The sequence below is a fragment of the Ischnura elegans genome, chromosome 9 (genome assembly GCF_921293095.1).
Source record: "Ischnura elegans chromosome 9, ioIscEleg1.1, whole genome shotgun sequence".
In the NCBI taxonomy this organism is placed as follows: Eukaryota; Metazoa; Arthropoda; class Insecta; order Odonata; family Coenagrionidae; genus Ischnura; species Ischnura elegans.
In genome coordinates this window covers 81,458,238-81,472,827 of record NC_060254.1, presented here as the reverse complement: position 1 = coordinate 81,472,827, position 14,590 = coordinate 81,458,238, and the positions used below count along the sequence as shown (strand labels likewise).

The 14,590-nt window shown below is 38.8% G+C and overlaps 1 protein-coding gene across 2 annotated transcripts; it reads left to right on the top strand.

The window, feature by feature from the left end:
• The first annotated feature begins 79 nt into the window (after nt 1–79).
• Nucleotides 80–11,136, top strand: LOC124165436 (endonuclease G, mitochondrial). 2 transcript variants are annotated; one of them, XM_046542844.1, is made up of 6 exons: nt 80–668; nt 909–1,102; nt 1,668–1,791; nt 6,089–6,201; nt 6,302–6,482; nt 10,869–11,136. In XM_046542844.1, exons 1-6 carry the CDS (start codon nt 438–440, stop codon nt 10,971–10,973), a joined length of 948 nt encoding a protein of 315 aa, XP_046398800.1. In that variant the 5' UTR covers nt 80–437; the 3' UTR covers nt 10,974–11,136. The 2 variants fall into 2 exon arrangements, with proteins under 2 accessions (XP_046398800.1, XP_046398801.1); XM_046542845.1 differs by lacking the exon at nt 80–668 and adding an exon at nt 727–830.
• The last annotated feature ends 3,454 nt before the right edge of the window (nt 11,137–14,590 follow it).

Sequence of the window (14,590 nt, the reverse complement as noted above, 5' to 3'; positions counted from 1 at the left end):
CCATAGAGAATTCAAAATACTAAAACATCCACCCATAGACTTACTTAGATGGTTTACCACTAGCGGCGCTAGACGTAAGCAGCCCTTGACCCAAGCTACCCCTCCGCATCTCATAACTGTGCGGGATATTTGTAGAGATAGAGCAAGAAACACCGCATTTATTATTTAGTTTGATTTTTTTATTCTTTTAGGAAGGCTTTGGAAATCAATTTTCGTCTTTGTGCATTTATTGGATTACTGTTCGCAGGATCTCTTGATAATGACGCTCATATCGCGTTGCTACCCATACCAGCAGGAAGCATGGCGGAATGGTGAAAAAATCGCTTGCGGTGATCTTTAGTTCGTGCTACTATTCACCCAAAAAGAAAGTTTCTTGAAATTTAATTATTGGCTGTCTTGAACCCAAGCTTCAACGTTGATCATAATTTAATGGCAACATGAGCAGATCTAAATTATTTGCGATATTTATCCCCGCTGCGGCCGTTGGTGGCTGGTATACCGGGGTACTTTACGAGAAGAGTTATGGTGCAAGACCTGCGAATGGGGATTGTACGTGCGGCGTTAAATATGATAAATGGCCAGGTCTTCCACTCATATCTGTTCATGCGGCTACACCGATAGCAGACGGGGCGGAGAAGTCTGTCGTCCAAGGCTCCAGAGTGTCGCAGGTACGCGAGACCCGCTTATCTATTGATTTTTCCCTACACCTCTACTGGTACAGATTGTGGACTTCACCACTCTAAGGCATATATATTGCATCATTAAGTGAAAGAAGTGATCTTAGAGGGTTATCCCGTGGAATTCCATTCGGTTAAGTCTTGTAGATCCAAGTATGATGTCCAAACTACTATTTCACATTAAGTAGTTACTTCACAAATTTAATGCTATATAATTCTTTTTCTTTGAAGATAATGAAGTATGGCTTCCCTGGTATGTCCAACATAAGATCTCAGAGAGATTTTGTGTTATCATACGATCAAAGAAACAGAGTTCCTTATTGGGTTTTTGAGCATCTCACTCCGGAGAGCATCAAGTACTCGGAAGGTGTTGATCGGTCAAAATGTGACTTTTTCGAAGATAAGTCGATTCATGAATTCTTCAGGCAAGTGCTTTCAGCTTTCATTGAGTAATTTATTTGCATATTTACATTTAATTCAAAACCTGCCAAAGAGGACTTGACTCCGTTAGGCTATCTATACTTAAGCCTAATTAATAATAATAATAATAAGGTTTATTATCCGTGGGCAAAATACATTTGCATGGAGTCGTCAAAAAGTACAATTACATAAAAAAGATCAAGTCAGTTACATCACAAAACAAAATATACAACTTGTTGTAATGAGTTCTTCTTTAGCAGCACTTACCTTTAAAACTTAATATTCATCCTAGCTCCTAGTTAAGTAATCTCAGTATTTGATACTTGTGGTAGGACCACTTAACTACTCCCATTTTGAAGAAATCAGATTTGGCAATCCTGATCATTGTTCTCTAAGGGCCCATAATGGCCTTGTATTGTCATTTCTAAGGAAGGAGAATGTGGTGAATAATTTATGTCATTTCCATACCATTCTTTAAGCCATACGCTATCATCATGATGGTATCTGAGATATATTTAATGCATCTGATGGCACTGAAATTGAATTTGCCTAAATGTTGTTTTGTTACAGGTCTACAAATAAGGATTACTCTGGAAGTGGCTTTGATAGAGGTCATATGGCTGCTGCTGGCAATCACAAAGCATGCCAGCAATTTGTGGATGAGACATTTGTTCTGTCTAATATTGCTCCTCAGGTATAGTAGGAGGCGTATAACTTAGTAAGTGTACTCGTGTTTCAATCTGCTTTTAATATCACTGTGAATTGAAAAGACCTCTCCATGACTGCAATCATACAAATTTTAGTATGAAGTAGGCTGATAGAGAGCCATTTTCAGTCACTCTGAGAGAAACCTATTCTCAATTGGTACAGTTTTGCTGAATTAAATCATCTGGTGCCGACCTCCGTAAACTCTGATAATCTTTCTTGTCTGTCAAGAAACCACAGTTCTACTGTGCTAAATGCTATGCTAATTTACTTTCACAATCATTTATTAGGATTTCAGCATAATAATATATACAATTGGTTAGATATATGTTATTATATTCAATTACAGAATTTCTCAAGACATGCTGTATGCTATCATTTAAGGGTAAACAGCATCGTTTAGTGCATGCGTGATAAGAAGAGAGAGTAATTTATCTTGTGCTCTAGTGAGACATTGCTGTTCATAAAATACATATATAAGTTTTCTATTGCATAGAAAGAAAATAAAGTGGCTAAGAGCGCAGTTTTTTCCAACCTCAATGTGTATTTAGTATATTTCCACGTTAGAAAATTAACTTATTTTTTTTATCATTTTAGAGCTGGAAATATAGCCTATGTGCACAAAGCATTCTCATTTGGATAGAAACTTGCTGTAAGACTTGTGGCTTCTTAGGAAAATAATTTGTCCACTAGAGCCAAATGGTTCACTCAAAATACATGGCATGGGCGTATCCAGCGAGGGGCAGGGGGGAGGGGCTACTACCCCCCTAGAAGCAAAAATCTTTAAGAAAAGTCAGTACTGAATGTAAACGAAAGTATTCAACAAATTTTCTTTAAACCACAAAAAATGATACTTATTAGTATAAGATAAGTAACAAAAATATAATTATTTTTTCAGAGAAATAATCTTATTAACAAATAAAAACTTATAAAATAATGTCACAGCGTATAAAATAATGTAAATGTCACTTTGCTGCCCCCCCCCCCCCTAGACTATGGCTTGCCCTCCCCAGTTATGGTCCTAGGTACACCCTTGATACATGGATTTCATTATATGGGAGAAGTTAGCTGTTTGTTTCCTTTCAATTTTCATATGCTACTGTGGGCATTTCTTAAATGGGTATTTTTGGAAATATTAGTTACTTAAAATAACCTCCCTTGTAAACTAACTGCATTTAGCATCTATCAATTGAATTTCGGCATGATTGGGTGCCAAGGACTAGAAGAACGAAGTAATTTTACTAAAAAACAGCTGTGGTTTTACAGTGTTGCTGCATCATCAGGTGAGGAGTGATCAAATAAGTACATATAAACAGTAGATTCTTGTTAATTAGGACATATCGGGACCTGCGCATTTGGCCCCAATCAAGCGGCTGCCCTAATTGGGTGAACTCTCTTGTATATGGACATAAGAAACGTTGAAATGGCAGAATGAAGACTAAAAAATGTTTGAAATGCAAGCAAAGTTAATAAAACTATTCATTTTTTTAATAAGTCAGCGAGGTGAGTTAATTTATTATAATTTTTAAGATTTGTAACAAATTTTGTTGAAAATATTTTTCACAGCCTCGGGGGACACTGGATGAATGTCTACCACTATGTCCTATTAAAGAAAACATTCACAGTTACTTAGTTAAGAGAATACGATTCCTAAGTATTTCATCGAGTTATAAACATGCAGAGTACTTACTGTTCGAATCGTATCTCCAGGCCGGAGGAACTTGTGTAATGTACTCTGCTGCCTTCTTGTTATCCTCGTCACAAAAAAGTCAGCACAGGAATCCAATGACAACATCAGGCTACCTTCATTGCATTTTGCATGAAGAGTAGCAACCCCTCAATGAACCCCCTTGCATCCTGAGATGCCACACTGCTACGTTCAGGTGAGATTTAATCTCCATCACTTTCCCCACCTTCAGCTTCACCTTGTTTCGTGTATAATATGGTTTCAGCAATATCAACTTCACCATTTGCATTGGTCCTAATTGCATTCGATATTTTCAAACTCTTCATGATATGTTATTTGGTACAGCTTAGAGTTGATTTCGCTATCAGATTCTGGTGTAAAGTTGATAACTGTGAAGGAATGTTTGAAACCACAATGAAAAAAGCTATATGTAATTGTTTGACAGGTGACTGCCAGCATTCAGCCAGAAAAATTATTGCTTGCAAAATTACTTAGTTGGTGGTGGATGATGATGCCAGAAATCTATAGATTCTAGAATATTGTATACTAACTTCCCATGCTTAAGTGTTTTCAAGTTTTTAATTATCTCCATATCCACTGGTCGCACCAAGGATTTTGTGTTTTGAGGCAGAAATTCAAACTGATTATTTTTGAACTTTATTTAGCAATTAGCATGTGCCATACAAGCATCCAGTACAAGAAGAACCTTCATTGATTTTCGTGCTAATTCATTATCCCAACTGGTCAACCAGCATAGAGGCTCACATTCATCCATGCATAGCTATTGGCATAGTATTCCACTGGTAAACTGCTTATTCTTAACCCTTTGAAGCATCGAGGCTTAGCAATTTTCTCAATAACCAGAAGTTTTAATCAGTTTCCGAAACATTTGAACAATACAAAATAGTGATGCAATCCATCGCCTGTTAGTCCTATGTAAATGTTACAAAGAGAGCCATTAGGTAGGTGTTGCTTGGTAATGCAGTTCCGTTTCATCGGCATTGTAAATGTCATCAGCACAAAAATTCTTAATGTAACCTGGGCAGTTCGATTTCAACTCCTCTCTGCTCACAACATCAGCACTTTTTCTCCATTTCTCTTGAATTTTATTTCATTTTTGTCTTCCATCGAGACAGCCAACCAACCATCTTTTGCCTTGAAATGGTCATTACGAAGTTTCAAAGCTAGTTCCTCCGTCTTCTTGTTTAACATTTGACTGCTGATGCAACCCCCACATGGAACACAATGGAAAACCATTGATTTAAAGCGTCCTCAACATCTGGATCATTACCTTGTCGTTTGTGTTTCAGGGGTGGTGCTTGTTTAGAAAGGCTTTCCACTGCGGCTCCATTCTTTTCTAAGTTTATCTTGTTGCTTCAATAACCGAGGTATCGTTGATTTCAGCACCTCAGTTATCTCAGACAAACGGCCTTGAATGGATTGGGGATAATCAATTAATTTGTCCAGTATAGCAATTTTCCCACAAAATATGCGCACCACTGACACTGGTTTTAGACTGTTAGTTCACAAATGACTAGTTACGAGTGAAGAGAAACATAACTTCTGTGCATGCGGCAACTACTGAGATGGGGATGGAAAAAAGAGAAAGGAACGAAGAAACGTTACATATAATCTTCCAATGGTGATAGCTAAGTTGTATACTGGAAAGGGAGTAAGGGGATAGACAACATGAGGCATTTTAATTTAGATCAATTCGTAGCAAACAAAACGTTCTTGGTTAGCAAAATTGCATCTCCACCAGTCTCCTCTGCTAGACATCAGCCTGTAATCCCTAGAAATTTACTAAATATAAAGTACCCACTCATTTACCCGAATTATGACTTTGATAATTATAGGTGTCACTACTTCTTTCTCACTTTACTGGGCTCATTCTATCATCCATAGCCCATCTTAAAGGACCCACTGGAGTCCTCTCCTCTTAAACACGACACTATGTTGATCAAGGTCTCCTGGCTGGGAAACAACCCCTATCCTCTTAAGGATAATATAACAAGAGTTTTAAGAATAGGAACACTTGTGAAAAATAAGAGTAGATCGAAGGAGGAAAATATGAAAAAACTGTACTCTGAAACCAAATAATTTTAATTTTGTTGCGAGTATAGAGTCAATGTTGCCGACTCATGGACCAATAAAGTGGCATGCTGTCTCAATCAAGTGGAGAATACATATTAACCGGAATTTACTGTACTTACTATTGTTTAGCTCTAAACTAGGAATGTGGACTTGTGGTGATTTCTAGTATGATATCTCCTCACCCGAGGATGCTGCTGTGCTATGAGACCATGTTTGAGGATTTTGAAATGAGATATTATTTTGTGGAATTTAAATTTCTTTGTCTTCAACTACATCATAACTCCCCTTGCTCCATGAATTCAGTGTATAATTGACTTGTTTTTCAATGTAAGCTGTATAACTATGCTGCAGTGCAGTAAGGTGATTCATAAGTTTTCCCGGGCTCTAATGGTAGAAATTCTCTCATCACTTAGTGTGATACAAATTTAAGTTTTGGTTAAGACGGTTCTTTGAGAATTCTAATAAATGATTGTGTGTGAATCAATGTTCTGTTCAATATTTGTAGGTGGGCGTAGGATTCAACAGGAATTCTTGGAATCGTTTGGAGAAGCATGTGAGAAAGATGTTACGAGTGTATCCTAATGTTTACATATGCACTGGACCCTTGTATCTACCAAGGTGAGTCTCAATGTTTGTTTAGTACCCTTCATTCTTTTAGGGGGCATTGTGATCATAGAGTAATTGTTTTTGTATCATTGCATGTGCGTGGGAATAACAGACGTGAAGCTGATGGAAAAACCTATGTGAAATACCAGGTCATTGGTGCTAATTCTGTTGCTGTGCCAACTCACTTCTTCAAAATTGTTGTTGCAGATGATGGTAAAGGGCGGTTGGACATGGAGTCATATGTGATGCCCAATCAGCCGATAGATGACAGTACACCACTTCATAGTTTTCAGGTACGAGGTTGTATGGGTGTCATTTTTACTTGCTTCAAGAGAAATGATGATCGCTCGCATTGCATACTTGGGTTCGGCATAAGGGTTGTTACTTTATTGCATTACATCCATGATGCTGTGAAAGCTCTATTTTGCTTCCTCATATTCTCGATTAAAGCACCAATGCTGCCATCGGAGATGTCATCGGTAGTAATTGACCATACTTGTTGGCGACTGGTGTTATTGTAATTAAAAGTTAGTGATAGTTGAGGCCTTTGAGCTAGTCAAATGTTAATGTTGAACCACAGCCTGATGCTGAAGGCACAAAAGTCTTTAAGTTCCGATCATGTAATTAAGAGTTTGTGATATAAGTGTTAAGTTGTTTGCAGGATTATCTAAAATTTTCAAGGCAATCTGACTGAAATGGTATTGCATGCATCTTAAGCTCACTTCCCAATTACTAATTTCTTAATCAGTCACTTTGTATAAATTAAAATACAACTTGCTGCTAAGGAAATGTGTATGTCATTATAGCCGGAGCCGAACAAAATCGCTCTCTGTAGTATGGAAGAATGGGCAAAATGCTGAACAGTTCCTAATTTCGTACCAGATTCAATGATACAGTGGAACCTCGTTAAAGCGAGTACGGGCTATAACGACACTCCCGATATTACGAGAGATAGTCGATGCACCGTCAATTGACCCTATAACAAGCGTGTTAAAAAATTCGTTTTTACGAGTCCCTTTCGGTGTTGGCTCTCGCCATAGCGAGGGTTTCACCGCCGGGAGACTTTCATGAAGACTCCTTAACCTCTGTAATTGCTAGCGATCTGTTAGAAATGAAGTTAATGGAGTGCTCAGTCTCAAATTTATGTGGTAAACTGTCGTTCGATAAATATAATGATGACGAAACAATGCTTTGCATGATTTTTATTCAGTGCGGCGCTTATAAATTGTTCGAATAGTTGGTCGTTATTTGAGTAAGGAAATTTAGTGATGCAAAAAAACATCGCCTTTCGTCTGGATTTATGCTTACGTCTATCGGATAGATGTTTATCTGTCGCCGCACCACTCCTGTTCCTGTATATCTGTTTGCAACAGGTATATTGGCTATTATTTGCTTCACCTCCGGTAAAGCGACAATTCGCTATAGCGAGTGTTTATTAGTGCACCGTGGGGTGTCGTTATATCGAGGTTTCACTGCACTTTGTTCAGATTATACCCATAGTGCAAGATCCTCTACGCCACACTGCATCGGATCGGCCAACTCGGAAGGCGTAAAATTTAGATTTTTGGGCATGCTTGAAATTTTCAAATATCCGTATTTCTGAAAGTTCGTACAGTGCACAAGGAAAACTTAAACGTGATGCAATCCTTAAAACGTTGCATAGTGAATATCCACCTTAATGCTGTTACTTATTCATCGAACTTCAAAGTTCATCATTTTGTTACCGCCGGGACCGGGACTGAGGTTTGTAATTTCGTAATAACATTTCTTTTACTACAGATTGGATAGGCCTTTTCGTCAGGACCAATGATTTGCTTCGTAATAATGTTGTTCATATTAACGAGTGTCTACTGTACATATCATAATACTTAATAGCCTAAAGAGTATGTTAAATCGCACCTTGCTGGATTGGTCCGGGGCCGAATGACGTAGTGTATAGGGGTATATACCTAGCAAATAAGACATCATGTAAGTGTTCGACTACACTAATAATGGTGATTTAAACTTTAAAGGTGTACCACTGAGCCAGGCTAAGAGTAAATAATGTTAATTCACATCTGTGCCTGTCGGGTACATTGCGCCCGAACTCTGCAATTCCAATATTGCACCTGACAGAAGGTTAACATAAAAAATAAAATGGTTGGTTTATGAATCACCTGTGGCAATATAGTCTATAAAATACAAATTAGGTACAGCGTAAAACTTCTCCATGAAAAGATAGCTTGTCAAATTTCATAGCAATCAGATTAAAAGTGTACTAATGCATGTAAGACATACTTAAATTCGTTATTACCTATATTTATCAGTTCATATACAGTAAAACTTTGATTTTACGCAGTTGGAGGGACCGAAATATGGGCACTGTGTAAAATCAAAGTGTGTAAAATCAAGAGTTGGTATTGAGGAGGAGTATAGTTTTCAGGATAACACTAGCTCATTATTGCTCGGAAAATGAAGCCTAATAATCTTATTTACTCAAAAGCAACACCACAGATGACGTGTTACCATAAGAGAAACAACTTTGCATTCCTGAACAGTGTTTCGGATGGTTGAACAAAATGGTTGAAATGCTTTCTGGCACTAAGATTACTTCTGTTACCCAGGAGAAATTTCGGAATGGTGATACTAAATGGTCGCAGAGAAGCTAATTTTCGAAAATATGTATTTTCATTAGAAGCAGTTTTCAGGATATCCGTTTAACCACCAGCAGACAAACAAAGATTGGAGATTGAAGAAATGAGATACCTGAGGATAGTCATCCAAATTAACCCCATTAACAGGGTGCAAAATTTTGCTAATATGTACATCACAAAGGCTTTACACCCTGTGGGCCTGGGTTCAAGTCCTGGCAGTAGCAGAGACTTATCAGAGATGGCCCTATCCCTACTTGAGTCTAATGTGGAGGGCACTTCCAGTGCACCACTCTGTCCATCAGATGGGAAGTTAGGTCCTGGTCCCTTTTGAGCTTATCATTACAACCTGGCTAATGCCAACATAGGATTCCTATCCCCCCAGCCCTTACTTCATGGCGCTAATGACCCAAGTTGTTGGTTACCTCCAAATAGCATACCATAGATAATGCGGAGCACACAGGACCCGGGATATTCGGAAATTCAGATTTTTCCGGTGCTTAGATCACTTTTTTTAAGTGAGCTATTTAAATGACCACGCAACTGCCGTCATGCCGCCCGTGATGAATAAAAAATGACTAATAGTCCTGAAAAATTTTCCTTCTTTATAATTTTCACGCTTTAAAAAAGCATTTCCCCATGAAATTTTAGCATTAGTAGATTTACTCTTCCGGGAATAGCTTCTCTGTCGGCATTCTTCCGCGAATTCAGCGCCGGGACCTTCGACTCACAAGCCGTGTGACTCAGCTTCACGTAATATTTTGCTTCCCCATATCTGATAACAACACCGGACACTTTTTGTATTTCGATTTAATGGTACTAAGCCATTCCTGAGTTTAAAGGGACTGCCTTATCACTCACGTCTTGAATTTGACTTCAATGATTACATGACGATTGACGACTCGAGTTATTCTCCGAGGGCATTAACTCCTGTTCCGTTAAAACGCTTGCCACCTAGCGGAGTTAAGCTAATAGCTATTCAAGTTCCAACCATGTTTAACTTAAACCGTCTGGCAATGAGATACAAGTTGAGTCGGTTCTGATAAGCGCGCAGCGCAAGCAATTTTCCCTCGCCTCCATTTGTCCCGCAGATGTGGGGTTAGCCTGGGAATGAGACAATGCAGGCTGCTTTTACCATCGTGTTGAATCACCATCGACTTACGTCCATACTAGAAGTACGACTATCTTTTCTGGATCACCTTGGAAGCCAACATTTTGGCACGAGAGTATTTTTAACGACTCGAGTGATCATTTCGCGGTTATATTTCGCTGGGGCGACGGAAAACATAGCGTTGGTCAAAATTCTAGAAAGCCTTGCGTTGGGGATAGATATTCCGTAGCTCATAATTGTGGATATAGACAGCGTCGATCAATAAGTCGGATAATAAACGAAAGGTGATAATGTTAATATCTCCAGCGATCATGTCTTAATCAAAAGTAGTTACGCATACACGGCGATTGCCGTGTGTTTTAGGTTTCGATATCCTTCTACTGCAAATTTGAACTAAGAGCGACATTCACGTTCGTAATGGAGCCTGAAATATTACTGAGAGGGCTCACGGGGAAGCAATAATTAGATTCGCGATGTATTTAGTTTCACGCTCAACAGCGCGATGTCATTTCAACGGTTCCTGTATTCATTTTTGCAACTCATTGAGACGAAATAATAACCTAACTGCATACTGTTCCAGTCGGATTTTCAAAACAAGCCGAAAGACAACTGCGTAAAATCAAGATTAGCGACCTCTTAGGGGCTGGGGTTATGCTGCGCAAAATCGAAAAACTGCGTAAAATCAAGAAAAGATGTAAAATCGAAGTTTCACCATTGCAATTCCCTATGCTTTCCGGCCGGACTTGAGTGCCGCTGCGTAAAAACGAGACTTTACGTAAAATCGAAGTGCGTAAAATCGAAGTTTTACTGTATCCCTGAATGTTATTTGATAAAGGTGCCCGGGTGTACATGTTTACATTTTTTTATGCTTGCTAGGTCTTCCCTGATTAGGGAAACAAATTCTCCTCAATAATGCAATGCCATTTACTTTCTGTTAGGTTCCACCAGAAGCCATAGAGAAAGCATCTGGATTCCTGTTCTACAATGCTATTCCAAGGAGCAAAGTAAGCTCCATTAATGGCAGAAAATCGACATGGGTGTAAATTGTGATTTTTCATCTTGTAGTCTATTCTGAGTTAATTTTATACATTGTTGAGTCAGATGAATCTCTCTCTTTATGAAATGACGACTAAAAATTTTAAGACTGTTACATTGTTGTATATTGTGGAATGTAGTCTATGGAAGAAATTTTTATATGAAATAGTGTGCATTTGTTTCTTCATTTTTTCACATACCTCATATCCTCTGAAATATATTTGTTGGAACCTGGCAAATCACTGTATAATGCTCCCTGAAGATGTGTTCCTTTTGTCACTCAACCCCTGCAGGTTGGGGTATAGAATAGGCCTGCAGCATCCCTGCTTGTCGTAAAAGGCGACTAAAAGGGTTGAAATAAACTATTATCGTTGGGGTATCCTTATTTTCATGGACAGCAATCCAGATAAGTGAATTAGAATGGGGGTTCAACTAAGAATCTGTGGTGCTTTCTGTTGAGCATCTGTCTAGATAAGATATTTAACTCAGTCTTGTCTGAAACCTTGAGAGCTTGAGTTAAGGAAAGAAATTGATGGGAAATTAACAAAGGCAAAATCAGGTGTTTGATTGAATATATTTCAATTTCTACTTATTAAATGTGCAATTTTGTCATCAACACTAGTTCAAGGTCTTTACTGTTCATTTGCTATCTCACTTAAAAATGAGATGGGAACTGAGAATTGGAGAAACTGGGCATTGAGAATTGGAGGCATTGGGAAACGGATGTTAAATAGAAATTTGCGAGTAAGGGTGGCGATAAGTATGGAGCTGAAAGCAGAGATAAATACCCATCCCATAAGTACCCATCTTTACATTAACCCCTTTAATGGGGACAATTTTTTCAGAAGTCACAAACCTGGTGGGGGTTATTTACCTCTCGGTAGAAATAGTTATAATTCTCTAAAAATATACCTGGTTGCCTCAAGAGTAAAAATACAGAAAAAAAATTTAACAACAAAACTGCCCAGGATGCTTCTTCATTGTTTCACACTTCATTTACACTGGATTTTAGTTGTATTATTTACACTATACACACATCTTTTTACACCCAATACTCTTATTTTCGTGTGGTACGTTTGGAAACACGGCGCGGCTCAGAGAGGTATATTGCAGTCCCTGCAGCTGTATAGTTTCCCTACTGTTCGAACCTCTCAACATAGGAACCGAACTCTTCGGTGTCACGCGAAAACTCTTCTATATGGCCTATCAGAGCCATGTCGAAATCCAACGGTGCCCGCAGCTCTTACTTTATCCTCGTTGCCAGTGAAGTGTTCCCGAGGAGAGTAGGTCCGAATTAACAAGCACGTAGTCCATTTAGATAAACGCTTTATTGCTCTCGTATCGTGCGTAACAATCTCTGTTGGGCATGCTTTTTTGTTGCTGCTGGGGAATTTAGTTGAGGGAAATGCCTTCTTGATAACCGTAAGGGTGGTCAATTTTTGAGCAGCTTCCAGACGCCTTTGAGGTTGCTCCTCTGTATTTGTGTAACATTTTATGAATAAGATCTAATCTGAATTGGAGACGAGTTTCTTTTCCTCTGTTCTTCCTATATATTACATACGAGTTGAAGACGCATGAATCAAGAAGATATATGAATATCTTTTGATAATATTTCTTCATTCTTTTCCGCACGGTACTCTAGCTGACCATGTACTGATCTGAGAGAGCAACTCCTCCCATTGAGTCATTGTAACCAATAACAGCGAGAGGTTTCAGTTTTGAGTTTCCTTTCCCGTCTCGCACAGTATTTGTACTTGCATCGTGCACACTGCTCAATATACATACATCTCTCTCATCTTTCCACTTCAGTGCCATCAACTTATTCCTGAAAGCAGCTGCAATCTCACTCGATTTCAATTTTATCCATTACAGTTTTTGGCAAGTCCTTCCTATTTACTCTCATGGTTCCTACTGCATCTGTTCCCAGCAAATTCAAATTATCAAAGAGCTCGGGACTGCTATTCTAATTGTCACGTCCTAAGAGATACTCGTGGTTCATTAGCTTCTCTGCAAGGGTTAGAACAACCCATGATGGTTTCGTAAAACTACTCACGTCAACTCTTACAACCTTCACAAGTTCTGCGTCCTTTCCAGTGTACATCATCATATTCCACACATACCCACTTTTCGCCTCACAAAGTTTATAGGATTCCATCCCATAGATGGAATGACCTTTTCTTTCGAATATCCACACTAAACGGCCTTTCCATAGTAGTAAACTTTCATCAATCGAGAATTCTCCCTCTACAATATAACTTTCAGAAAATTACCTTATGCAATGGTAAAAAATAAATGCTTGATTTTGTACAGCTTAGGAGAAACTCGCTCGGCGTCACTATATGATTCATGATCTGCAAAATGCAGAAGTCTTATAAGGAGAAAAAAACCTCTTCTCACTTGTTATCTCATTTATGATAGGGGCTGCTAAAAGTTGGTTGCGGGAATAATAACTCGATAGTGTGGGCTTCTGTATAATTCTTTGCAAAAGCAACACTACAAGAAAAAACTTTATTTCTTCCCTATCGGTATCAACCCAGTCCTTATCACAGCTTTTCATTTTCTTATGAAGAGTTTTCTCATTTATCATTTGCAGGGCATACAAATTTGTCTGCTCTGCTATATAATTACAAATCTCTACATCAATAAAATGTTCAAAAATTTCAAGAGACTCATCCTTGCCAACCAAGTTTCCTTTTACACCAGCCTCAAATCTAGCCAGGAATCTGGGCCTAGGGTGTCCACTTTCAACCCACACACTAGAATGTAATGAAAGATTGTGACCTGATCCTCATCACCTTCATTATTTATTTCACTATCAGAATCTACGTGCAGTTCTTGGATTCTGTGAGGAAACCCTGTAGATGTGCCACTAGTACCAGCAGTCGTTCCCACTGATACATTTGAATATTCTTCCTACACACTGCTTTCACTCACACTCTCTTCTTCTTCAGTAAGTTTTTACATTTCATTGATGAGATCTTCAGACACAGTAGGTGGTCTCTTTGCCATTTTAGGAATAAATAAGGAAAATTGCCAAAACGATTATAAACTAGACACTGATGAAATATCCTATGAAAATGACAAAAAACAAACAGAGAATAGGAGCACACACAAGATGAAAATTTTCCAGAGGAGGAAAGTACATGATGGGAATATCAAACAATGGATAAAACACGTCTGAATGCTGCACGAAAGAAAGAAAACAGAATATAGAAACTTATAAAGCTCCGAAAACAATGTAGAAATTTGCAATTCAATTACCACTCACAAAACAAACAATAATCAAAGAAATTTCACATGTTCAAAATTTCCTCGTGACTTTGCGCATGATAAAAATAAAAAAACACTGCCAAGTGAAACACGTCTGTCCGCAAAAACATGGCCGCTCGGAGTCCCAGGAGAACGGCGGGTAAGAGGTCTACCCACCCGTCCGTGGAGTGGCAACGGATCGCTGCCTTCAGCTGGCGGTGAGCTCTCTCGACCATCCCGTTCGCAGCTGGATTATACGCTACCGTGTGTAGGTGAGAGCATCCCACCAATTGGGAAAGCTGGTGGAAAAGCTATCTCTCCAACTGCCTCCCCTGGTCGGTCGTGACACACAAGGGTGTGCCAAAGTGGGAAATCC

What these genes read in the sequence shown, in the direction of transcription:
- LOC124165436 (XM_046542844.1), top strand. Translation starts at nt 438, where the DNA reads ATGAGCAGATCTAAATTATTTGCGATATTTATCCCCGCTGCGGCCGTT. An exon ending in TGTCTAATATTGCTCCTCAG is followed by an intron (nt 1,792 to 6,088) that starts GTATAGTAGGAG and finishes CAATATTTGTAG; the next exon opens with GTGGGCGTAGGATTCAACAG. An exon ending in CACCACTTCATAGTTTTCAG is followed by an intron (nt 6,483 to 10,868) that starts GTACGAGGTTGT and finishes ACTTTCTGTTAG; the next exon opens with GTTCCACCAGAAGCCATAGA.